General features: G+C 39.5%; 2 protein-coding genes across 3 annotated transcripts in view; both read right to left on the bottom strand.

The window, feature by feature from the left end:
* The window catches only part of dnmbp (dynamin binding protein), a 45,095-nt gene extending 39,092 nt beyond the window's left edge, over positions 1 to 6,003 (bottom strand). For both annotated transcript variants that reach the window (XM_069155540.1, XM_069155541.1), the window contains exon 1: positions 5,666 to 6,003. The gene's annotated coding sequence lies outside the window, so the exon portion shown is untranslated. The remainder of the gene's footprint in view (positions 1 to 5,665) is intronic.
* Positions 6,004 to 11,807: 5,804 nt separating this feature from the next.
* cpn1 (carboxypeptidase N, polypeptide 1) lies at positions 11,808 to 26,832 on the bottom strand. Its single transcript, XM_069155538.1, has 9 exons — positions 26,145 to 26,832; positions 23,459 to 23,655; positions 21,046 to 21,201; positions 17,411 to 17,587; positions 17,174 to 17,285; positions 14,392 to 14,531; positions 13,551 to 13,650; positions 12,558 to 12,676; positions 11,808 to 12,255 (listed from the first exon to the last, which is right to left on the bottom strand). Exons 1-9 carry the CDS (start codon positions 26,377 to 26,379, stop codon positions 12,145 to 12,147), a joined length of 1,347 nt encoding a protein of 448 aa, XP_069011639.1. The 5' UTR covers positions 26,380 to 26,832; the 3' UTR covers positions 11,808 to 12,144.
* Between the last annotated feature and the right edge of the window lie 608 nt (positions 26,833 to 27,440).

Here is a 27,440-nt window from a genome sequence, read left to right as displayed (position 1 = left end):
AAAGTTACAGGGAAATTATAAGTGTTGTTGCTGAATGTAGGGGAAAACCCAGGGTGGGTTCTTGTAAAGGACTGGAAACACTGTTTTTGGCTCATCCAAAGAGCTCAATCCACCTCCGTCTTCAAATTTTCATTCAGTTTGCTTTCCGTCATCTCTCCAGTTTGGCGAGCACATAAACATTACCCGGGGGAATGGAGTTTTTCAGACTCCGTTTCATCCCGACTCTTTCTCTCTTTCCATGACTCCCTTTACTCGCATATTTGTCTCTCCATTCCTTTCTCAAGCACGCACGTGTTAAATATCAATGGCTTTCATGACACACATACACACAAGAGTATACAGACAGCGGGTGGAACGGCTCTTTTGCGTAAACATTTCCACAGTGAGGAGGACAGCTAAGATGTCTGTGCTTAGAGGGCCAAAGCTGCGTTGTCAGGGATACAGAGATCTTTTTGGATGGCAGAGGGTTTTCCCTGCGAGGACCCAAGAGGTGCCTGAGGATGTGCCGCACCCTTAAAACATGGCTGAGCCCTAATAGTTTGCATATGAGCTGTTACATAACAGATCTCTCCCTAAGGATCACCTCATGACATGCCTGCAGGAACATGATCAATTCATGGAGGGTGAAATGTGCACTCTTTTTTGGGAAAATCCACCTCGACACAAAATTCTCACAAAAATTATTTCCAAAGTTTTAGAAAATTCTGGGTGAATTAAGGACATTAGAGAGGGACTTCCATGTTGGCAAAACTTAGTCTGCTTTGATGAGTTTCCCTTTCCCTCCCACATGTTTGTGAATCCACTCTTGGAACAACTCTAACTGGGCAAAGTATTGTAATACCAAAATTCTGCCAAAACAATGCAGTGCCAGCCACATCAAACTTCAAATTATATACTGACTAGCAACTATGAGAGAAAAAAATAAAATGTCTACGTGATTAAATAAAGCTTATTAGGGTGTAACAGTTGAACAAAAGTTATCTATAAATCTCAGGGAAAGGTTTGTAGTGTCATGATCGAGGCCGTATGTTGAAATTTCCACAGAAAAAAAACCTAGATTAAATTAGAGAACAAATAACAGCCTCATAACAATGAGTCAGTAACACTCATATTATGAAACCTGTACTAAAAGTCCTCATCTGCTGCATCCATTTTAATTATAACAGTATCAGACAGCCTCTTCACTGAAAGTGCTACACTCTGCAAACTTCAAAAAAAGGTGGCAGGCTGCAAACTTTCTTTTCAATCCACTATCAAGATAAACATTTGTTACTTATTCAAATAAATTGCTGTCTATGCAGTGACATTTTGAATGTGAAAATACCAGCTAACTAATTGAGTAAATTATTGCGCATTGGTGAAATGTTTCTTTGTTTAGTCTGTCATCCTGTAAGTATTCACATCCTCTCTGTACCTCCGTGGCTGTTTGTCTTTTCTTGTCTGTTAAGTTTAGTCTTTGAAAATTCCTCGATTTTGTCAATCATGTGTCTGAAGCTGCATTCACAACAAATCAGGAGATGTGTCACTTTCCCAAAGAGGTGTGCAGAGATGTGGACATATCATTACATGGCCCATTTGTGTGATGCCCTGGTGTGTGGGTGGTGGTAATGCACCTAAAAGCTTGTTGTGCAATCACCATTGAACAACAAAAAAGAAGAAGAACTTTCCCCTTTGACCCTTACAGATTTTCTAAAACTAAGAAATAACAGGGATATGTGGCATACAAGTGTGATCTATGCTATTTCCTTCAGGTGACAGTCTGTCTGCATCGACGGAGAAGAAAAATTATAAATAATCAGGATGCGAGGCCTGTCATTATAGGTAGTTTTAAACTAGATTACTTCTCTGCTATTTACAGATGATGTGGTTCTGTTGGCTTCATCAGACCATGCGCTGGGGCGGTTTGAGTACACATGAAACATATGGTTACACTACATTGTGTTTGCGATCATTCTTACTGCTATTATTTGCTTCTAGCTAGATGGTTAAAAAAAAAAAAAAAAAAAAAAAAGGTTCATCCCATTTGGTCTAATCTTGGCTTACATAATCGGCCACAGCAGCTTGACGTTGGGTTGCATTTCGGCAAGAGTTGATTGTGTTTCAACTTCTCTTGCCACAAGCTGGAGCATTTTTTGTTCTCCAGCACCCCATTTGGCCCCCACTCCCGAAGTTTAAACACACTACCGCCATTCAAATGAATGGAGGGACTGACGTTATTCACGCGCTGCCTGCTTTGGTGTCGCTGTAGCCTTCATGTGTCAGCTCGGCAGGCCAAAATTTTACAGTGGGGAATATCAACTTCTTTAATTTGCTCTTTTCGTAATATCTAAGTATATCTAAGGTTCATGCATCACTTCTCCCTTTGAAGCCTCCACTCGTGTCAGTAGTAAACTCAGCTGCATTTTTACTTCCAGTTTAAATCAAATCATTTCAACAGCCTTTTCCTGCCCATTCCCCAAAGTTGTAATTTTTGTCAAAGAAATACCTGGTGAGGGCACATTACATAATAATATGAAAAGCAGAATTTCCCATGATTCATCAAGTTATTTTTTATTATTGCTACTTTGCCCTGCTTGACATGATGTACTGCAGCTGTCTAGAAGAGTGCATTTGGTTGATTGCTATAATAACAATATAATCAACTGAGTGTTATTGTTGTACTATACAAACCTACGTGATTCATGGAATTCATTTGGACAGATACTGTATAGTGTTTGTGTAACATGTAACACATGCAAACTGACACAAACATCTCACGTTTCTTTGTCACCATGTGCTGTTATAAGACCCTGTTGCCAGCGTTCAATAATTCAGTGAGTAGGATGTTTATGTGCATCTAAAATCTTCACTGTGCACTAAACACAAAAGCGGGACAGCAGAAGAGGAAAAGACAACAACACTTGATTAATGCTGTGCCCGGATAGTAAAGAAGTTGCTTTCTGACTTCAGTTGGTTTGTCATGTGAGACTCAGATGAAGAACAAAGTAAAATACATTTTCATGACATTCTACTGACCCTTTCATTTTCACATAAAGATTGTTGTTTGGATCCCTGCAGACCAGAGAAAAATAAAAAAAAAGCTTTTGGCGTGATCCATTGCCAAAGAAGTGTAAATGCAAAGACTGACACTGCAGCAGAGGAGTAGGACGAAACCTGGCAAGGGCAGAGTAAAGAATACTTTAATTCTGACTGCAGTGTGGATGGTTTAAAGACGTTCATTTAAGAGTTCACTGCTGGTGTAATCTCTGGATGTGAAACAGAAAATATTTTTACATAGAATTTTGTATTTAGCAGTTGTCTTTGTTGATATTTTTGGTGGGATTGCAAAGGCGAGGCCAGTCATATAAATACGAATGTTTGTCACTGACTGACTAACTGAGAGACAAAGTTACACCATTGGTCAGCCAAATTGAGCAACTTACTGTATCCAGTTTCAAATGAATAGCACTTGTTTCAAATTAAAAGCCTTCGAGTGTTTCATAAGTGGTCCAGACATATACCAGTTTCCTGCCTGGTCTTGTTTAATCAACATAAATGTGAATTCAAAATGTTGAAAGCACAAAACTGAAAGGGCAAATTCCCTTCCCTTGTTCAGGAACATGCAGACGTGGAACAGAACACAATAACAAACATGACAGATGGTGATAAACTAAGATTCAAGCAGCAACGGCCCAAGTTTAATCTGTAGTTTTGCCGTTCTGTTGCAAACCCCAACCTCGTAAAGATGTGTGTAAAACACTGTCATAGTGAAGACACAAATTGTGCTGTGCTAATATAACAAACATGTGGGCATATCATGTCCCCACAACATACAGCACAGAAGTAAAATGCTGAGGAAAATCCATTTCTTTAACCGTGAAACAACTCTAAAAACATGCAGATCAGGTAAGTTTTGATAGATCTGAAATATCCTGACAGAGACAGCAAAATAAACAGACACTGACCTTCCGATAAACACTAGGGGTACTGAACAGCACCGCTTTTCCCCTTTAATTTTCCCTCAAGGTTGTTATATCTTATTCCTCACTAATTGACGGTATACAAGACATAGGGATGGACAATATATAAGTATTATATCAACATGTTGATATGCCTTGATAGTATCTTTGATTTTTTTTAGATTATTCTATTGTTTTTCCTTTTCCTGGTTTTAAAGGCTGCATTAGAGTAAAGTGGTGTAATTTTCTGAACTCACCGGACTGTTCTAGATGTTCTATTATTACCATTTACCCAGTTAGTCATCATATCCACGTGACAGATGATTATTTAACAAAAATCTCATTGTGTAAATATTTAGTAAAAAGCACCCATAGTCATCTCTAAAATGTTGTCGCTATAATATCCAGTCACGATATTTGGTCAAATATATTTCAATGAGATTTTGTCCATATCACATATCATGATACTGGGGTTACGATTCCATATATTGTGATACTGTAAGCTTGGAGATACATTGCAACAAAATTTATTGGAAGAAAACTCACAGTATTTGCTACTTCCTGTCTCAGTTTCCATATAGTTACGCTGGGATGAAAGAGTTAAACAGCTGAAGTAAGATTACAACACTGCTGTGAGTCGTCAGGGATTTAAACACAACACAATATGAACCACTGTCTGCCACGAACCTTTGCACATGAAGGATTAATTCAAAGTCAATTTAGTGTTTTTGAGAATAGATAACAGTATCATAAAACATAATAAATAATCAAGTGTGTTGATATAGTCTCACCACTTTAATATAAATATAAGGAGGATATCACTAACTACCGAGGTATGTTATTTCACATCGTAGATTAGAACATAACAGAATAAAACGGCATAAAATAGAGTAGAATAAAATACAGCAGCGCTTGTGATGAGACCACCAAGTGTGTGGAACCAGAATATTCCCAATGTGTGTGTAAATTTGTGTGCTTGTATTACACATGTTGTGATGACATAAATCTACTTACACAGTCATATTATGGGGAGTTGGCTCCACATAAAGGAACTCCCTATAATGTAGATCATTAACTTAGAGTAAGAAGACTTGGTTTGAGGTTAGATTTAGGTGTATGGCTGGTGTTAAGACAGATAGAAGACATGGTTAAAGTTAGGGCAAATCCATGTAATGTCTTCTGAAGTGGTGGGAACATGGCTGGCTGTGTGTGTGTGTGTGTGTGTGTGTGTGTGTGTGTGCGTGCGTGCGTGCGCGCGCGCTGATGTCTCTCACATGGTGGAACAACTGACAGCAGCGGCCACAGGTGACAGACGGACAGCAGGGGGATTATTTGGTCTGCAGCACTTGTGTTCACTGCCATCACTCATTCAACTCACGTCATTAGTCAGTTAGTCTGATAGCGGTGTATTCACACTGAGACTGCCTGCGCGGAGGTCTGCGTGTGGAGGATAAATCATGTCCAAAGTGCACCCAAAGGACTTCCACAGCCCGACTATAACAGAGCACGGTTTATTAAACAAGTCTAACATCGGAAAGTGTAGCATGATTACTCTCAGGTCTGCCAGAGGAAAAACTACTGGGTGTAAAAGCGTGTATTTCTGTCTTGTTGACAATTTAAATCTATGTAGACTACATCCTTCGTCCCATGTTGGGCGTTGTTCTAGTTCGATTGGCACTGTACTGAGCAAAAGTCCAAGGTTTGTGTGTTTTATGTGCTTTTCTTACCTTACAGGGGTTGTGCATCCAGTTGAAAACGTGGGACCGGGCCGTTAGATCCAGTCAGACTAGACATCCAACTTCTTGCCTGGTGATGTGGTGTGTTGGCGGCAGAGTTGCCGTTCCTCTTTGCGACACCACTTTTTGAGCAGCTGCGCGTCCCGCAGCTTTGGAGGTGTGCGCACAGTTATAATTTCCTGGAAGATCCGCGTTGCTTTGGCGTGAAGGTCAGGGAAACATATGTTGACAGTAGAGAGTGACACAGCGGTACTGACTGTAGCTCTCTGCAGAATCAGCTGTCATCGCATTAGGAACAGGGGAAGCCGAGCAGCGACGCGCCTCTCCATGCCTACATACAACAACGCCACCCACTTTTCCCGAAGAGACCCGCGGCTGACCCGGTTGGTGCCTGACTGAAAAGACGTGAGAGTGTGTCCAAAAGTAAAGGAGGAGCTTTATAATTTCACCATAACTTTACATTTTAATTTAACAAAATGACATTCAAAAGTGTATAGCCTACGTGCACGGTTTTGTTTTTTTTCTAAATGAAGCTGTCACTGTACATTTGGTAGTGTTTCAATAACTTGTGGTGCAAAGTTACTAAGTACTCACGTTGTGTACGTCAGTACACATTTTAAATATTACTTTTCCCTTTGCTGTTAGAGTGTACTTTATCTCCTAAAATTGTTGGTACTTATTGCTTCACTACAGTTAATCTGACCACTATATTTATTATCAAACTGCACACCTCTATATAAATTGAATTTAGCTCCACCTTCAACAACTATATGGGCCAATAATGAAATATATAATATAATATAATATAATATAATATAATATAATATAACGTAATGTGAACTAGAAAATTCATCAAGAGCAATTTCACGCTCGACTGATTGGTACTAGACAAGAATCAGGACTCTCTGGTGTGATTTTCATTATTATCAATTATTTGACTTATGATATAATATATAATATAATAGGCTACATTAAATAATTTCCATTATTAAGCAATAGTGTGGTAGTAATCCTCTAGGATGAACATGGTCATCAGCATTTGTACAAACCATGTATTGTAGTGCTAAATTTTGCAATTTATTTAACCATCTAATATAAATCAACTAGAATAACAATTTCATCTGTTGCTTGTGAAATCCATGTGAGGAGAGCACAAACAACTGCTTCTGGCAGAGAATGAACTAAAAATCAACTTGACTATTTCCCCTCATTATTACCTCATTCCTGTGCAGGTCAGTACTGGTTTGGACTGTTTCCTCCACCCAGACCAAACAAAAAAATGTCACAGCTGTTTCAGGAAGTAACATTATCTATGTTTGGAACTCGGGATTTTTCAGTCATTCTTTATCTGGTGCCACAATGAGTAATTTAACTAAATTGAAAGTGTTCTGTATGTACAATGACAAGAGTCCCTTGTTCAATTTCAGTTTGTTTTTTTTTAGAAGTGGTTAGGATTGATAATGTTTGATGCAGTTAGAGGACTCAGCATGTCAGGAGTAAAAGTAAGAAAAGTAGGTTTAGTTAATGTGATGAAGAAAAGCTGCAAAGGTTCCCTGTAATAAAGCTCTTTGACACTCAGGAAGGTGTAACCTGTATTCTGTTTGTCTTTCCAAACTGCAGCTCTTTCATTTGGAATCATTAAAACTGAAATCTTTTTTTAGAGCCAGAAAATCATAGTTGTTGCATAAGGAATTATATGTTTGGTCTAGCTCTTTTCTCAGCCATAGCCATTGTGTGCTGTGGTGTGAAACACAGATTCCAGTTTTTGCTGTGTTTGCAGTAATGACAGCTTCCTCATATGTGACCCTGAATGTGCAGAACAATGGAAGGAAACAAAGTCATTTGGATGCTTATGTCTTCAAGTGTAGGCACGGAAAAGGAAAAGATACAGGAGAGGTCAGAGATTCCCTTGTGAAAACAGGATCACACAGATATTATAACTACAGATGCACATAGAGACAGATTTAGATGACACACACAAGAGTATACTGTTGCTGTCACTTTATTGTGCTTGACAATGTTCAACAGGCAGAGGCTTGTATGGTTAAATGGTAAATGATCTGTACTTATACAGTGCCTTTTCACCTTTGTGATCTTGTACGCCAATGGTGGCAGAGCTGCTATGCGAGGTGCTCGCCTGCCATCAGGAGCAACTTGGGATTCAGTGTCTTGCCCAAGGACACTTTGTCATGCGGACAAGAGGGACTGGGGATTGAACTGCCAACCTTATGATAAATGGGCTCCACCGTCTATGTAGTGCCAGTTTCACAAATCAATCAACCAATCAGCCAGCCTGTCTATCTAAAGCAATGTCAACTGAATCAATACACATTTTTGTTGTATGATATTTTTTTGCAATTTGCCACTCATACCAATAACTGCTGATGTCAGTGTGTAGTTTTTAATCACTTTTTAGTGTATTTTTCTTTTTTAAAGGGACAATACAGACAATACAATTCAACAACATTAATGTATACAGGTTATCTAGCTGAAGCTAAACTGCAACCACAGTCCCTGGTCATGCTTTTAAACTCTGGTTAAAGAGAACAGAACAAATAAAAAAGGTTGCCTGCATGTCTATGTGTCTTTGTGTGTATGTGTTGACATAAAGAAGTGAGTGTGTGTGAGGAGGAAAAAAGACTAACATAACAGTGTTACAATCACAATAGATTTTCCTAATATGCCTCTCTATGGCTGCCATGTAAGTATATTTAAGTTTTGTGACAGTGCATTATGACAATAATTAATTGTGTTTTAAGTGTATGTCACGCCACTTCCTGGTCCACCAGTGTCGTAGAACTTCTCCACCAACTGTGAGTCAATGAATGTGGGTAAACCCGTGTAGGAGATGCCTGGCAGTGTCGGACCACTGGTGGGCTTCATTGACGCCACATTTGGTCAAGTACACACAAATGCAAACGCAACCCCTCACGCACACAAACACATTCACACACACCCATACATACTACAGCTGGGAACACTCCAGATCAGTGGCTCTGTATGAAACGCCGGCTTTGTCTCCTCTCACAGTGGCCACTTTCATCCAAGAGCAGTATGTGGGTCTATTGTTGTCTTCCAATATTTGCTGCCAGTTGAGCATCACTCTAATGCTCTGTGTGCAGAGAATACATTGGCCATCATACAATCGCCCTATTGTGTTTTCTCTGTGAGACATCAGCTGTGACAAAGTGTGTTTGAGTAAGCAAAAAATGAAAATGATTGTACTCAGTTATTGTTCTTACTGGACTGATAGCTAAACTGATGTCAGTAACCGAATGACGAAATTAATATTATGACTCAGATTTCCCGTGACAACAGGTTTGATGTTGCATGATGAATATCAGATTTCTTGCAGTCATTTTTGGTTTTTTAATCATTGTTTGTCTGTCCATAGCAAACAAAATGCTAAAATGTTTCACTTTCATTTGTTCATTTAAAAAAAACAAAAACTTTAGTCTCTAGTATTGCCATTATTTAAAACCCTTTCTGACCATAGCTTTGCTCACTGCCAACTACTTTAAAAACACTTATCATATTGTACTCTGATGTTTATAATGAGGCACTCTTGTTAAAGCTGACAGCTGAATTTGAACACACCAACTAATCTAAATAGTGGGGATAAGAGGTTATAACTAAAGGTAAATTAATGCCTGAAACTACAGATTCTTAGATGCATTACTAGTGCCTGTGTGTGGCTATAGTAGCTACAGGTAGTTTATAATATTTATATATATATATATATAAAAAAAATTAAATCTTTAAATATTATATTATATATTTAATAAATATTATAAAAGATTTATGATATTTAAAAAATATAATCCGAGGTGATAATTTTTATCACCTCGGATTTAAATATTCGTGGGGAACTCCTTGTTTATCTTTGTTGAACATCAGTATCATTGTCATAAATTCTTAAGAGTGCCCAGTGAAGTGCGCTTTTCCTCTTTCCTGTTCGTCAGAGAGGCTATTGTTGTACTCTGTAGAGAATGTGAATGGCACAGGAAAAACAACCAGAGAGATATATTCCTTTGAAATCCAGGCCACCCCAAGTAAAGTGTTGTTTATAAAGGTATTTTTGTGGTGTCGCGATTATGCCTTTTAGTGTGTTGGGTTTCCTGTTTTACTTTGAAATCCCTCCGCCTTTGTGTATTTTTACTTCCTGTCCCGCCAATTTTTGAGCTCACCTGCGTTTCATTAGTCCTCCAACGTGTTCAGCCCTGTAGTCCTGCTTCTCCCCTCTTTAGCTCCCACGTAAGTAACATGAATTCATGAACTCTAAATAAGTAGCCTATGCATCACCGTTCAGATTTTATATTTTCTCATAAAGGTTTACATTACAGAAACTCAGTCTTGTGACTTCAGCTTGTTGTATATGTTTAATCCGTTTTGAGGATGGCTCAGAAAGGAGCAGGACACTGATACACTGATAAACTTTGCACATGTTGTCAAACTGTTTTAATGTCCATCTGATAGGAACTTAAATAAACTGCACCACCAAGTAGTAGTACGTTGTTCTGCGCTCTTCTACGAAGTCAGCAGTATAATATACCTTCACAAATATCCCAAATGTACATGTACATTCTAGTAGCATGGAATATGACGATATATGTTATTAGATAGATGGATAGATAGATACTTAGATAGATACTTTATTAATCCCACAAGGGGAATTTTTTTTCTCTATAGCAGCATTACAGGTACAGTAAAGCAATAAAACAACAGTAAAATATTATATATAAAAATGCACAATATATACAATAAATAGAATAAAATAAAATAGAATAATTAAATTAAAACTAACTAAACAATAGTGCAAAGATTTAAACAAACAAGAAAAAAAACTAAATTATATAAATTATCATAGTCATTATGAACCATGTCAGTTACTAAATACCGTTACAACCAGTGGTTATTTTTATTATCTAATAATATGCTGGTTATTGATCAGAGCTGTTTTTTTTACCCCCTAAATAGCAGCCTTTTTGCCAGAAAAACAACAATTTATCAGGAATTTTGACTTACAACACAACCATGTTTCCTTGTCCAGCAGTGCCATCTACTGTATGTGGCCTGAAAGAGCAGAAGATACATTAGAAGAGAGGACATGCTTGACAGTGGGCCATAGTCCGTATTATTTCCAGATGACCAGAAGAGATCTGTGGTATTTATGATTTTCAAATATTCTTTTTTTTTTTTACTCACATTTTTTACTGGACATCCTTGTTGGTTTTAGATATGAGTGATTAATGTAGATTGCACTACATGTTTACATAGAGTAGCTCAGCTTTTGTGAAATGGGTACCATCAACGTCGCTCTATGTTAATATGATAATGTGCTGAGTACATGTTTGAGTACAGGTATTGGCTTTCTTTCTTTGTTTTCTGCACGGAGGTAATGTATGTAGTGTCTTTATAAGCCCATTTGGGCACCTTTTAGGTGTATGGCACATGAATAAGATGACATTCATTCATATAATAGGAGAGATTTGTTTTAAGAAATATTATTATTGAAATATCTTAGATTTAAAATTAACACTAAACATTGAGGTTTCACTGACTAAATTACACTGGAATATGAGGCTTAGAATCTCAATAATAAAATTCATGGTTAAGGCTTTATAAAGAGCTTTTTTGTTGTTGTTGTTGTTGTTGTTGTTGTTAAAACTTAAACCAAAACTCTGTAACTGATTCAGGTTTACTTGGTACTGTACACGGTCAGCCATATTCTCTCCATTTTATTGTTTGCTATTTTGGTTTTGTCTTGATTGACAACTTTAACTAGCAATCAATGAATTCTGTTGGGTCAAATTAGAAATTGTCTTATGTTATACAATAATTTACAACAGTTGATGATATTTAATATATGAAAATGTATGGTTGTGGACTCCTCAACCGGCAGTTACTTTTTGTGCATTTTCACTTTTTCCTTTTTCTTAAAATCAGAGTCTGTAAGATATTTTTGAAGTCATGAAATATAGTGATGAATAGTAAATATTCATGTCCAATGAATTTTTATTTTTGTTTTGAACTGTTTTTTGTTTTAGTTTGTATTCCTCTGCTTGTATTGTAATAAACTCAATGTTACTATAAAGGCACAATAAACAAAGCAAAAACACAATATACATAAATGGTAAATAATGACAGTAAAAACATTTTATTTTCACTTTCAACTGTCATCAAATTATTGTAATCAAAATCAAAATGTCCTTAAAAATACAGGATAGATGTGTTCATACAATTCAACACTGTTACATAAATACACCAGGCTGGCAACAATTCCTTAATACAGACACAGTTTATATTTATCAACAAAACAAAAAAAAGGTTTGAAATACATAATACTAGGACTACAAAGGTATATTATGGTCATTTATCATTTCCACCATTCATGTGTATGTATGTTTTATGTGAGATCTTCAGTGTATGCATGTTTATGTTTGTGAGTTGTCTAAATTATTGTCCATGTCTCATCTCGGGCCGAGCTTTAAGGGGGCCTTATGAGAGGTGAGGTTCTTCTTGCTGTTGTGGGGCTTCCCTTTCAGGTTTTGTTTCGGTGCCGGTTTCAAGTAAAAATGAAGCTGTCGGGGAAGAAATAGAGGGGAATAAACATTTGAGGGAACATATTTACAACCCACAAACACACACACACACACATGCAAACATTTAATCCCAAGCCTTGTCTAGAGTTCTCCAAAAACATATTAGGACGAAGTGCTACGTGCTTTTATTTACATATTTACAACCCACAAAAACACGCACACACATGCAAACATTTAATCCCAAACCTTGTCGAGAGTTCTCCAAAAACATGTTAGGACGAAGTGCTACGTGCTTTTTCTCCCCCCCCCCCCCTCCCCGAACCATACAACTGGAAACACACCTGTATGGCCTCAGCTGGTCCCACTGTGACGGTGGTGGTGGAAGGGAGGTAACTTGGTGCAGAGGCTGTCACGGTGTAAGTGCCGGGTAACAGAAGTCTGAAGTAGTCGCCATCCACTCCTGGAGGAACGAACATGTTGAAAAAGATTGAGAGGTTGATGCATCAGCTTAGACTAATTCAAATATGTTAGAAAGTCCATTGTTAAAGTAAAAGTAGCAACGCACACACTTTTTGAAATCCCTTAAGTAACGCTATTTGAAAATGTACTACCCAGTATCAGGCAGAATGGCCTCTGTCAGAGCAATATGGTTATTTCTTTTGTGATTAGATATTGATTATTGATGCATTAACATGTAAACAATAGCACAACATTTTGATTTAATTCATCGTGAAGAAATGCATCATATTGAACGGAATTCTTGGCAGGTTTCAAAATTCATTTTTTACAAAGTGGTGTCAAAAAACACAATTAAATAGTACATTTCTCAGCTAAATGCAGTTAACTATAAGTAGCACAAATATATTAAAAAAACATAGTACCTCAGAACTGTGATAAGTACAGTACATGTAGATATAATGCATATTTTAGTTGGCAGGTTTTGTTTTTATTTAGAGGTGCATGTCCACCACTGACCAGAAGAGGGAACTTGTTCCATTCCAAAGTGAGGATTGACTGCACTTATTTTCAATCTTGGTCACACTAAACTACACCTAAAAAGTCACTTTGTTTATGTCATTAAGACTTATGTGACACTTTTTGGAAGGGATTTGATTCATGCTGAATTTAATGTTAGTGTTTCCCAACATTCATGGTGATGTCCTTGTCTTTCTTTGGAGCAGAATGTTAATGGATCTTCTCCAACACTCGTCATAACTGGCCAGAACGGAGCAGATCACCCACCACATATTTCAAATCGTATATTTCAACTCTTCTTTTTGAGAATAAAGAATAACAAACACGTGTGTATAACAAGGAGCTGACACCCCTCTTACCGCTCGTCACATCATGGTTGATGCCAGCCACTGAGATCTCCGCGTTGCCAACAGGGTTGTTGTTCTCATCATACACCATGCCTTTTATCCCATGATGCACCTGGAAAAAGCAGAATTGCGCGCTTATTTTAAATACCCCAAATATTCTTCCATTTTATTTGACTATTTTCTGTCTCCAATTTCTTTTAGTGGGCACAGTATGACCTCTTAAAGTGTCTTAAAAATTTGAATGGAATCATAAAAATTTGATAATAGGTAAACTAAGTATGTGTGAGCACAGATAGCTGTGTATTTTCATGGTGCAATAAAATACAGCACTGGTTGCGAGTCATCTCAGGTCATAAGGGACATTTCCAAAGCAAATTTCCAAAACCGTAACCCTCATGAACCTTCCTCAGTCTAAGTGGTCTTAAACAGACATGGAAAAACAAGACAAGGACAGTATCTGCAGGCCCTTGCAGTTTGTTTTGTTTAATCAGTGCTGTGAAAAAATGTATGCTTTTCTGAGCCCTCCCTTGTGGCTACAGAAACACTGTTAGTGGCAAAGCGTCACTGGTTCTTATCTCAGTGGGATAAAGGACATGTTGTCTTTAAACCAAGGTCTCTTTTCATGCTCAATGGAAGGTAAAAGTCAGTTTACTTGTATTACAGAGAATTTCATGCAGCTCATTTTGAGTCACTTTATCTGGGAAATCCCTGCCAATATTTACAAGAAGCCAGACTATAAGACTCATGACTCTTGGCAGTTGGAGTTTTGCGTGTTTGTGTTTGCATCAAGTTATAAAATTGATATACTTTAACTGTAATTTGCCAAATTGTGAGTGCGGATGTGTGCTCTGACCTGTTCCAGGTAGGAAACCAGTGCTTCTCTGTTGCCCAGCCATTCTCTGGGCAGTGCAGATGCTGAAGGAAACTTATCACAGCTCAGCTCCAGAGTGATCTCAAAGCAGTTGGTGTACAGGTAGTTGAAGTCCTGCATGCCTGAAACACACACAAATATTTTAGATGGAAAATTGATGTATTAATGTGGCATTTTAATGGAGGGTCTTTGCGACAGGACACATTTTTTTATAATCCTACGGTAGTTTGAAAGTGATTTACCCCAGTTTGCCTCTTAAAGGGACCATTCAGGTTTAAGGAGGCAGTGATTCATTGAAAAATTGAGTTTATTGCAGTTGATGTGCAAGCAGTGCACATTTTTGATCAGTGAAGAAAGAGGTGGTCAAAGCTTTTACAAATTTGTCTGGAAAAAAAAAGTTTCATTTCTTTCTGTCGTTTCATTTTAGATGGAATTTAAGGCTGAAGTTTTCTTATGTAGCGTTGCGACATTTTACAACACGCCTCTGACTTTCCATCAAAGACTAATGTACACGAGGCCTTCACTGGGAGGGATGGTTCAAATGTAACCTCATAGACCATGACATAACACTTGGAGCAAAAAGACTTGTTAAAACAAACATAACGTGCCCCTACTAAATGAGACTGTGGGTGTTTTCATCCAATTCAAAAGCTTGCATGACTCAACCGAAGAGCTCAAGATTCACATTCCAGAGCAGAATGCAGACCAGCCCAGACCAGGATTTACATCAAAGAAGTGGGTATTGTTACTGTTGCAGTTACAGATTAACTGAGCTGACATTGAATACATGCCCAGACAATTTGATGAACTTGGTGTTTCGTTGCTTCCAAGAAGTCTACGGCAAAATATTACTGAAAGTATTCATTAACATTTTAAAATGCAGTTTCTCAACCCATAAACCAAACAAGACAGGATGAGGAGTTCAACTTTTTGGCTTGTGCCTAAGATTGCTCCTAATTTGCCTGTAGAGAATATTAAAACCAAACCTACCAAACCATAATAACAGCCCCACAAAGCACTCGTCTGCTTAGATGGAAGACACAAATGGAAATATTAACCTCAAATATTCTTCTTGCACCTGGAAAGTACTTCTTATTTTGTTGGTGCAATCGGAAATCTGTCATATTTAGATGCAGATGAAACGTTTAAGTTATTTACACTGCAATTAGTTTTGGTTGTGCTCCTGAAAAGGTTTTCTGCTTGTTGAATTAATACTACCATTAAATGTTTGAACAGATAAGTGACTACTGTTTCTTATGACCGTTCTGATATTGGATATTGCTCAAATAAGAAAAGTTAAAGTTACCGCTGGTAAGCCAAATTCTGTGGCTTCCTGTATTTGTTTCAGATTAAAAACTGTTTAGTATTTTACACATGGTACAGTTATATACTAGGTTTTGACCTCATCATGTTACTCTAATAATTGAAAAAGCATTTCACTTGATTAGATACATTTGTTGTGAACATCAGCACTATATCTTATCTTCTATTTACTGTAGAGCTTGAGAATGTAATACTTAATGATTTGCTGATACCAGCAGATATGCCAACATGTGAATAAGGGGAGTTTTGGCACCCATTTTTTCCACTTCAAGCACCGTGTGAAAGTATTTTTGAGGTTATGAGGTACTAATTGGATGACTGGAGAGGTGTTGTGTATTACAGATTTCTGCAGCACCGATGCACTTTTCCTTTTGTTCGTAGCCAAACTATAGTCATGTAATAGCCAAACAGCATGGGGAATGCAGAGGAAGGACGATGAGAACATTGTTTTCTGTGTTGGACTGAAATTTTATCAGGCTGGTTGTCCAGTTGTTGCACAGGATTTCAACCATTGTGTCAGATTAGTCAACAGAGAAAGTGTTCCTGTAGATTCAAATGCAAGTCAGGTTTCTCTCTCCTTTGTGTTAAGGGATTGTACTAAATCATTCTGTTGGGGAAGGCAGCTCAACCTTGTGATTCACTATATACTCCCACTTGGAAAAACTGAACTTTTGTCCACCGTTGGTGGGAAATCTTTAAGGTCGTCAATGTCACTTTTAGTCACCATCAAGTATTTAATTGTCCTCTGATGTTGGTTAAGCCACTGAAGTGTCATTTACAAACGTGAGCAACTGAAGGGTCAGTGGGAGTGCAGCTGTTGGTGTGCGGGGGGTGAAGTGGTCAAAGGCAAAAGCAGATTACACAGGCCTAGGACAGAATAGGCCAGTTCATGACAACACTGGGAAAGCGTGCCTTGCAAGCCAGTCAAGGCATTTCATTCATGCTGAAGGTAATGCCAGGGACTTCCATAATTCATGCAGGTGGCCTTGTCTTTCTTTGGAACTGGAATGAAAATGGATGTCCTCCAACACAAAGGAATTTTGCTCGTAAACAGGGAAGAATCAGTATTGTACTTTATGGTGATAGAGGAAAAATTCAGCTTGTTCTATACAAGTGGTTTTAACCTGCCTTTATCTGCCAAATCATAAAAGCCAGCCATAGCAATAACTTAAGGTAGTTGATATATATATATATATATATATATATATATATATATATATATATATATATATGTATGTATATATGTATGTATGTATGTATGTATGTGTGTATGTAGGCAGATGTAGATATGTATATTGATTTGAGGGCACTATTGGACACTAAAATCAGGGAGAGATGATTGCAATTGCTATTTAGGATTCCAGTTGAGTTTCTTGTCATTTGTAATGTGCATTTCTGTTACTTTCTCTTCCCATTGTTTAGGCACAGAGGTGCTGCCTACCTTTGGACAGAGAGTACCAGCTTGCCCCATTGGTGATCCCCTCATCAAAGTAGTCCCCACAGTTCCATCCCTTGTGCATCCAGCTGTGAGCGTACGAGTAGGTCCTCGCTAACTGTCATCACACACACAAATGTAAGTGAGTCCAGTCAACCACATGTTTCCACACATCCATACAACAGGGAGTCATTAGATCAGATTTGTGTAACATCTGGAAATAATTAGTAATCTGCTGCAGACCTTTCTGAAGATCTTGTCATCCGGAGTGGCTGCATACGTGGTCCTTCCTCGAATGCGGGGGTCTCTTGACTTGTCGAAGGGGTAATTGGCCACCACAGCTCCTCCATGGAGATTGGCTGACAGGACAAAATTGTAGTTTTGCATCCATTTAATGACAGCCAAAGTCTCTGGTTCAACCTGTAGAGGATATTCAGTGAGAAAGTTACAAAGAAAGTAACTTTTAGGGTTGATGTACTTACAGGACAATGTACATTATACATGGTCTTTTCATACATTGATACAAGCACAAAGACATTGGGTTTAACTTATAATTGCTGTGCAGTATTAACATAATGTCCTTCATCAAATATCAAGTGTATTTCTATAAAACAATTAGCACTCCAGTATACCCGCTGTATATCGCCGAGCAACATATAAAAGTATTCACATCACTCCAGACTTTTCCAAAACAACATCAGTGAATTGACATCTGGTTTTCTTTCCACCTAAAGCCACTGAGTTCTCAAGCTTGGCTGGTTATCCGGACAAATCCTAGTTTTGTCTGCTTTTGCCGTACGCACATTCTTTTCTGAGACTTTTTTTTTCACGATAAGACCAGCAGGTGAATCATTGGGCAGAAGTAGGGAATTCTTCAAAATATCCCATTAAATGATTCTTCAGCAATAGTTCTGCTACACTTTTCCCCCTCATCCTCCTCTGCTCGGTGTGTGTAGTTTTAACTGCCGTGTTATTCTAAATAAATCGGACGCAGTCAAGTTTTGACAAATTCAAAGGAGAAATATGCGTTTAAACGATAAAGCAGGAATTTAGAAAAAGCTGCCAGGATGAAACAGTAAGTTTAAAAGAAAAAAAATATGTATGCTATGCAATCCACAGTAACATAGTGATCTTATCCCCAGGCTGTTTTACAGGTTACATAAGACTGTCTTCTTGTTAATTAATTCATCGAATTCTGCACTAACAGGATTGGTCTTGCATCTCACGTACATTACCGACCTCTTAAATCCTTAAATTCCACTTTGGGCTGCCATTTATTTTCTCTGTCAGCACTAACTATCCTCACACGCTTCGAGCCATACATCACGTTTGGAGACAAGGCGCAATACCTCTCCTTGAACTCGGTATGTAGGACATAAACACTGACTCTGTGTGAGAACCATCAGGCCGAACAGAGCCTGCTGACCTTGACCACAGCAGCTGTAACTAAGAAGACTTCTGTTTTGAGTGTTGGCAGGTATTTATTATCTGTGGATCCTTATATATGCCGGGACATTCTTTGAAGTAAGAGCTGTCCCCGTGGTGTAGGGTTACATATGAAGGACTCACACACACACACACACACACACACACACACACACACACACACACACACACACACACACACACACACACACACACACACACACACACGCACACATAATTATATATTGGGACTGCAAAACTCCAATAACTACAGAGAATAATATTCCTGGCGTAAATACACAATACACACAAATCCCCAAAATCTGGATCACACAGTGGTTCAATGACAGATCGAAGTTAGTTGTCAAATTGAGTTAGGCAGGTCCTCTGCAGGCCAATCACTTGTCAGTGAATAGTTTTGGAGAAGCACATGCGGGCTTCATGGTGGGCTCTTTTTCAGAGGGTGTGTAAATATGGTATTTATAAGAACAGACCCTGCTGTCAGCTGGTGGTGGAAAACATGAAAAAAATTGATTCCTGCATGAAATTGACCATGAAAAGGACAATTATGCTGGCAGACATGAGTTACAGTTGGCTCATTTCTATATTGTTAATAGAATTTAGGGGGAAAAAAAAATAAAATTTCATACACAAATCAAAATTGCACCAGTGTATCCTGAGCCTGCTATTAATTTCAGTCCCACCGATTATATTAAATCATCATGTCTCTTTCATGATATATGACATCATCATGTCTTTTTATTGATGAAATGTAAGCTTGACAGATAACAGACTCATAAGTTTGAATCAGCGCATTTTAATTGCATTATCTATTAACATTCTTGCACTGGCACCTAAAGCAGTGTCACACTCATTTGGTAAATCTAGTCAATAGTGTTTTAATGTATCGTGTACAGTTACAAATATATTTAACTTTGGATACTTGGATGCTTCAATATATATGCAGAGCCATTATAATATCCTGCAGTAATAACACTGTCATCAAGCGCCAGGGACCAAAAGGCAGACCAATTAAGAGGAAAACTTCAAGGAATTAACTGAGAACAGAGGCCCTTTCAGATAAGATGACTGCAGACGAGACACCCCCAAGGACCTGACCTTAATACTTAAAATGTTCTCTTTGGCAGACTATTAGCAATACTTTGACAGCACACTCTCATATTTCCCTCCTCTGTTCATTTTACACTTCAGTGATCTAAAGTAAGTACATGGTGAACTATAGGAGCCGTTCAATCACCCAGAACGAAACCATGTCTCTCTCACAGCCACCCTATTTACTCTGAAAGACTGAGCCACAGTTTATTGCCTCAGTTTTATTCACTCTGTAAGTTTAGTGGGTTTCAATAGTCTCATAACAAGAAAAATATTTACAATCAGAGCCTCATTAGTGGTTCACCACCTCCAGGAAGAGAGCACAGGGGTAAAAATTTCTATTATTTAAAGGAAGGATCCATGTTTTTGAAATACAAACGTGTCAATAAGCAGATGATATTGAGTGAAATCACAGGTTTGTGAGCAGCCAGTATTTCAGGGTAGCAGGTAACAGTCAGATTCTGAGGCCGCAGTGAAGGTCAGTTCAACTTCTCAGTGGTGACGAAAAGACAAAAATGTTTAGCTGAAGGTGAAAGTCTTCATAGACAGTATATGTATATCTTATCAAATGTTATGAGTCTTAGAGTGAGATGGAATCTGCTGACATCCTAACTTTTTCTGAGCTCCCGCATCCAAAATACACAAAAGCATACAGAAAGTCATGTTGCTTGTCAACAAGACCTTTGGACTCTCTCTAGAATTTAAGCTCAGTCCTGAGGATATTTTTAGAGATGCTTTTGTTCCAGTTTGTTATCTGAGTTGGAAAGATTGAGGCTGCCATTTTGCCCACTTGGTTCATATCGCAAAGACAAAGAGAGAGGCCTCCTTGTGATCCAGAAGAAAAGTTTATGTGTGAGGATATAGGCTCTACAGTAAGACAAGCAAACACACCCATTCGAGGGGGTCAGACTGTACAGGCACGTGAAAACATTCGCAACACGAAACGGACAGCTTGGCAAGGGATTTACTGGCTCTTCGTACTAGTTAAATTTATGGACGTTTTCTTTTTTTTATTTAGCTGCAGCTCAACTGGCATTTGAGTGCGATACGGAGTAAATCTCACAAACTTGTTCAAGTCAAAGCCAAGATAACTTGGCTATTGCTCCGCATTCAGCTACATATTCAAACCCTGCTCACACACTGACGCAGACACGAGAAATGTGCTCATCCATCTTGCTCACTCCCTCTGTCTCTCTCACCCACATACCCTCAGACCTATGCATATTTGCACGCATATGCACCCACATGTGTACTCATTTCCCTTGGAGACTTGACACACAGATACATAAACGTGGCCTTGTGTATGCGTGTCTCCTCAGTGTGTATCCAGTAGCACTGACCTGCTGCTCCCAGTTGTCCGGCAGGGGCAGGTGGTGGTTTCGTCCGTTTGTTTTCTCATAGTAGTACATGAGTGCGTTCAGGTCTGGAAAGTTGCGGTTCAGGTCAAATTCCCTGGCGTTCCCTCGACCCACTAGGTAGCCATTGAACTCTGGACCCTGTTGACCAACAGGCGATAATAGCACATTTTTCAAACGGTGGCAACTGTTGGGTAATCTTAGTGTTTTCCTGTCGAGTCATTGAATGGTCATGTTTTGGCTTCTGTGGTTAAGATAGAGTGTTTTCAAGCTCTGAATTTGTATCGCTTGGAACAACCAAAGGAAAACTGCCGTCACTATTCCCCAACCTGCAAAGGCCACTTACAGGGCAACCACAGTAAGATATTTTCCAAAAGGTTTTCTCTGGATAAAACATATTTCACAATAATTGACTCAAAGCCTTCCCAAAAGCTGTAGACGATGTAGATAGAGGATGAATACAAAATATTTAAGAAGCTGAGCTCCCAGTACAACAAATAGTCTTTAATGTTGAATGTCTGACACATATTGAAGGATTTGTATTATTGCACTTATGAGGTTTACCTTTGTGCTTTTGAATAAAAGTAAAATGTCTTGAAAACTGTTGGTTTAAATGAAATTTAGTTCAGACAATCCCTCAACTATTCCTCTAAAAACCATCATCTGGACAAAAATTGAATTGAATTCAGTTAAATTTTATCTTATTTATCGCCAAATCACAACAGAGGTTATTTCATGGCACTTAACACATTAAAGTCCTTACAACAGAACTTTACAGCATTATACAGAGAAACCCAACAATTCAACAATTTCCACATAAGCTAGGAGGTAAAAACTCCTCTTTCAGGGAAAAAAAACCCTGTTCTTTACTTTAGTTTTTGACCAGATTCCTGCAGAACTAAAAACTTTACATTATCCTCAGTTTTACGTATTGTATAGGGCTAATTAGCAAATTTTAGCATGCTAACACACTAAACTGAGATGGGAACCATTACACCTGCTAAAAATAAACTTTGTTGGCGTTGGTATTGTAAGCATGTTGGCATGCTGACGTTAGCTGACATCACGGGGTCTTGTTTCATTACAATAAGAACTCAGAGTGTCTTGGAATTTTGTTTTTGCTTGCATATCTTGAAATGACCCTTTGACTGTCACTTGAGTGTCTGCTGAGACATTCCCGCTCTAGTTGGATGCTCTATGGACAGAGCATGCACACCAGAGACTTGAGCTGGCCAAGCCAGCTAACTTCTGGTTTAGCTCTATGCTCAGTTGAATGTAGAGAAAACAAATGACTTATGTGTTTCTTGCAGACTTTCTAACTGTTATTGATCCAAATGGATCAAATTCGAACAGTGAATCGAGTCCTTTTGACGGGATACGTCTGGGATTTTTGACGCCTTTTGTTTCATTCAGCCACAGTTTTGTAGCTGAAACAGTAGCAATGGAAGAGGCAACAGTGGAGTCTATGATGTAAACATTTGATTACAAGGGTTTTGTCATTACTCTCACACTGAGACTAAAGTGCAGCACTGCAGGTTACAACTTTAAAAGGCGAAGCCCCTCTTCTGTGACAGCAGGAAGACATTTAAAAAAAAAAGATTTGTTCCAAATTAGGAGTTTCCAATTGGATTTTCACTGTATTTTCATGCAAGACTTTCTGATCCGCAGTGGGAACTGACTGACCTGTATGTGAAACTCTAAATCTTTCGTTTACTGATGCTACAGGAAACAGATTTTTTTTCCCATCCAGGATGCCTTGCCATTGTTGTCCAGATGCTGCTGCACCCAAACATCTGTTGATGCAACAAATTATAGTGCAGTGTGTCGTCGGAGTGGCAAAAAGAGGGACTGTCATGTGCAACTGGTCGCTTCAGGACATATAATTAGTCTCAAAGGGATTTGGCACACGTGTATGTGTTTGTGTCAGAATAGGTTGCATGTGTGTCTGTTGTTTCACGGCCCATAATTACCCGATAGAGAGCTGGGTGCTTTCTCGGGGACCTGATAGATGGGTTTATTACAGACATTAGAAAACTATGGGAAAAAAATTACCCGGTAGTGTGATTATCTCAAAAAATAAAAGACACACACATTCATTTTACCACGAAACAGATACCTTTACATACATGTTATCAGATGGAGTCATATAAGCTGTGAGCTGAGCGTGGGTGTAGGGCTGCGATTTAACTTGCAGGTGTTTAGTTTCACTCTGGGACTTTAAATATTTCCACTGGCGAGAGCACAATCAGGGAAATATTTTGAAATGTTTTCTCCATAAGTGGCAGATTATTGCTCAAGAAGAACAGCCAAAAGTATCCCTGCAGGAGATTTTCTTGGTTTTCTTTTGACACATGGAATCCTGCAGCTTACACGTAAAGTATGTCAGGGTGTATATTACCTGTCTGGCAGCCACCTCGTAGCCATCAGGATTCATGGAGGGCAGGATGTGTATGCGCGTGTCATGGATCAGCCTCATGATCCGCTGGTTTCCGGCCCGATACTCCTCGCACAGAAACTGGGAGAACTTAATGAGAAGTTCACGGCCGAGCACCTCGTTGCCATGCATGTTGCCCACGTACTTGAACTCGGGCTCCACTGGGGAGGAAGTGGAGAGGTAGAGGGGCCATGAGGTCAAAAAGCCACACAGAGCTGCCAAGCGTGACATTTAAAATGACTGCCTGAGGGAGCACTGTAGACTCATTAGGTAGGTTGGATTTGTCATGTTTAGGTGCTTATTTTTAAGTTGTATTTCAATGAGTCTTGTTAAATGCTGTAAATGTTGCAGGATTTCGGTCTGGTCAACAGCGTCCGGTCAACATCTTGAGGGATTTGATTGAAAGAGGTCCATTCGGCTGCCTGACGGAGAGCGACTGAGTGGGAGCCCAAGCAGGAAACAAGTGATGTAGCGATGCAGCAACACTATCAATTTAACATTAACTGATAACATTGTCAAACTCACAATGCACAGCTTTTGTTCCTCTGTTCCAGTGACAGACGGCACAAACGTTCACTCAGACTCAGGTGATTCAGGGTCAAAGGTCAATGGCACTGTTACCTCATGTTTGTCCTTTTCTTGTGAACACAGTATCTGAAACCTGAAAGGTTGGCGGCGGTATATCTTAAATATCATACCTAATATATCTTCTTTTTTAAACCATGCATCCTTTGTCTTGCCAAAACTGCAGAGCAGCCCGTAATGCAATTCTGATCATGATTTTGATGCGACTTTGATGTGGAGCTGCCCATTATCTAACACACTGGACACAGTAGAGCATGTAAGCCTGCAGCAGCAAAATCCCCCGAATGCGTTTAATTGAGCAAAGGTACTTTTAATTGCTGTCGTTTTGCTTGTGAGAGGAAGATTGTGATCATTTTTTACATATCTGCAATTTATTAATAAGGTTGTTCTCAAGGTCCTGACAAAGATTAGCTCTTGGGAGTGAGTCTGATTACATCTGATTAAATTATTTGGATAAGGTCATCTGGCTTTCTCAGATATCTGTAACAGATTAGGTGAGCCACCAATCCAAACAGCCTTGCGCTCTGTATAGGGTTCCCTCCTCCCAAGAGTTCCTTCATTAATCACTGCTGCAGTGCTGAAAGAACCAAGGACCCCCAAATTGCAGCTATAGGAGACCATGAACTGAAGATGATTATACATGGCACATCTTTTTTGTAACTGTTTGCACTGCTGTTATATAATAAATTAAAAAAAGTAGCCTAAATGTTTTTTTTTAGGGGGGTGTGATATTGTGAAGTGGAGTAGATACTTCCAAATTTATCAACGCCCTTCACTAATTGCTTCAGGCACCCAAATGGCAGCTTAGCCACTGCAATTCACTTCTTTTTCTTTAACATGGGGCCAACTGGCCTTTAGTTCAGAAACCAGTGCCTGCTCCAGTGTGCAGCTTTAAAACACACACACACACACACACACACACACACACACACACACACACACACACACACACACACTCAATCACTCACTCACTCACTCAGTAGTATGTGAAAGATGTGAACTTCCTAAATGGTGCTAGAGGGCTGACCCAGACGAGACCTCAGGTCGGTCACTCCCCTCCGTGAAGTGTACGGTTCCTGTTTTTCACCCTCGGTCACCTTACAACAGAACAGGCGCACATCCTTCTATTCTACTGAAGGAAGCCCCTACGTGTGCAAACACAGGGAAAAAAAGAGCCAGCTCAACCACGGCCAAATAAGCATTCCCTGCAGTTGTCAAGCTTTTTATTTTTTTCAAATAGCTCCTACTAGAATTGCAAAACTTAACCAATCTTCACGCTCACTGACATGATATGACCTTTTGGCCCATTTCCAATATAAACATCAGATATAATGAGGTGCTGGTATTCAATTTGCAACTGATATGCAAAACAAACACCTGAGGAGCTGATTCAGTAGGAGAGGTAGGGGAAGACAAGCAAAGCTTTTGCAAGAGTGGGTTCAGGGTTAAAACCCTTGTTGACTCAAACTGAACCTCTGTCATCTGCTCAGCTTTGAATAACACCCAACATTTTGTCAGTGGTTGGATGGCAAAAATTGAAATGAATCACAGATGTTGACTCCATTCTTTTGCCTTTTTCTCTTTCACTTTGAGTTTTCCACAGCTCACAGTTTATCGAAGACGCCAGCTTGGGATCATGCCTCCTTTTTGACTTCACAGTGTTCCAGCTTTATAATGCCAAAATCCAAAAATGTGCATTTCATCTCCTCGGGACCAAACCAGAGCCCCCACAGACTGCTCTGTCCTCTGTCCAGCTATGTTCTCACTCCCAACAGCAAGACATACAAAACACACGAGCAGCCAGTGACATAGGCTGTGCAGCTGAAATCTATTACCAATTAACACCCATTTGCTTTACTAGGAGAAGATTTTATTATGTTTATCACCTGCAGAAGTTAGAATTCATTGGCCACACTCTTGGATGTCATTATAATTCTCTACTCCTGATGACATTAAGTTTAATGAGATACTTTTTTATTCACATCATAAAATCCACCATGAAAGCACTTTTTGTAACGTGTCCATCCACATTGCCCTGTCAAATAGTGAATCAGGTGTTACTCACATGCTTCATGGATGCCTGGATTATCACTGAACTCCATCGCGTAGAGGTGGCGCCCCTCCACGCTGCGCCCTATGCTGTAAATGCGTGTGATGTAGGGACACTCGCTCTGCACTGCAAACAGGGCTCGTACCATGTCCTCGTATCGGTGATGCTGGAAGTCTGAGCCCGACACCAGGAGCCCCATCAGCCCCAGCAGGAGAGCACCGAGCCAGGGAAGAGTCCACCCCTGCTGCATGGTCTCTCAGCCCAAGTTGTGCAGCGCAGGAGAGGCTGGTGAGGAGGCTGCCGGCAACTATGCAAAACACTCACACAATCTGAGATGTATGTATCTCTCTACACACCAAACATACTGCTTACTCCCTGCTTGCTCTTTTCCTTTCTTGTTCCCCTTCTTTCTCCTGCTCTGCCTCCTCCCACATCCAGTCCTCACAGTGAAGAGCAAGTAAGGACAGCCCCCTGCTCCTTCTTTGTCTCACTCTCCTCCTCCAACAGCTGCTTCTCTCCCTCTCTCTTTCCCTTTGGGTCCTTGTCAAGTACATGCTACTTGCTTTATTAGCGGTTCCAATGCTTCTGCTTCAAGTAGTTCGCCCCACAGCTCCCCTAGGCTCTGCACACACAATCTGAATTTCATTCTGTCTCTGAGACACTCATTTTCTATCCCCTCTTTGTCTAACTCTTGTTCTATGCTCCCTTCCTGGGAAAGAGAGGTTGTTTCCACGGCACTGCTTTCCCCAACCCCTGCAGCCCTCAATCATCCATTCATTAACTCTTAAGTCAACACACTACCCCTGTGTCTGAGTATGTGTGTGCATGTGTGTGTGTGTGCGTGCATGCACGTGTGCCTGAGACTCCTCAGATGAATCAGTGTGAAAGCTCTTTCGCAACCTTTGGACTGGTTTTGTTGCTCGGTTTCCCTAAAGTGTGCGCGCACACACACATACACGCAGAGAAACATACTCACACATGCTCTTATGGCCCCGAGAAGAAAGACCAAATGCTGCAATTAAACTTCTAAAAGACAGGTTGATGCCAAGACACTTGCACCCCCCTACAAACACAAACACACACACACACACACACACTCACACGCACACGCACACACATACAAGGGTATGCAAGGGGTGCTGTCAATCAAACCTGCTGGAGAAAAGAGGAGCATTTTTCTTGCAGAATGTTGGGCAACTGCTCGTTGAAGTTGAAAAAAAGTGAGAAGGAAAGGCAAACATGAAGCAAGAGAAAGCGTTGCAAATGGAAAGTTGAGCAACAGGACATAAGGACACAAAGAGAGGAACAACA

This window comes from Embiotoca jacksoni, unplaced genomic scaffold (assembly GCF_022577435.1).
Source record: "Embiotoca jacksoni isolate LCO1_2020_lvr unplaced genomic scaffold, fEmbJac1.0.p SCAF_20, whole genome shotgun sequence".
Classification (NCBI taxonomy): domain Eukaryota; kingdom Metazoa; phylum Chordata; class Actinopteri; family Embiotocidae; genus Embiotoca; species Embiotoca jacksoni.
This window is presented reverse-complemented; position numbering and strand designations above follow the sequence as displayed.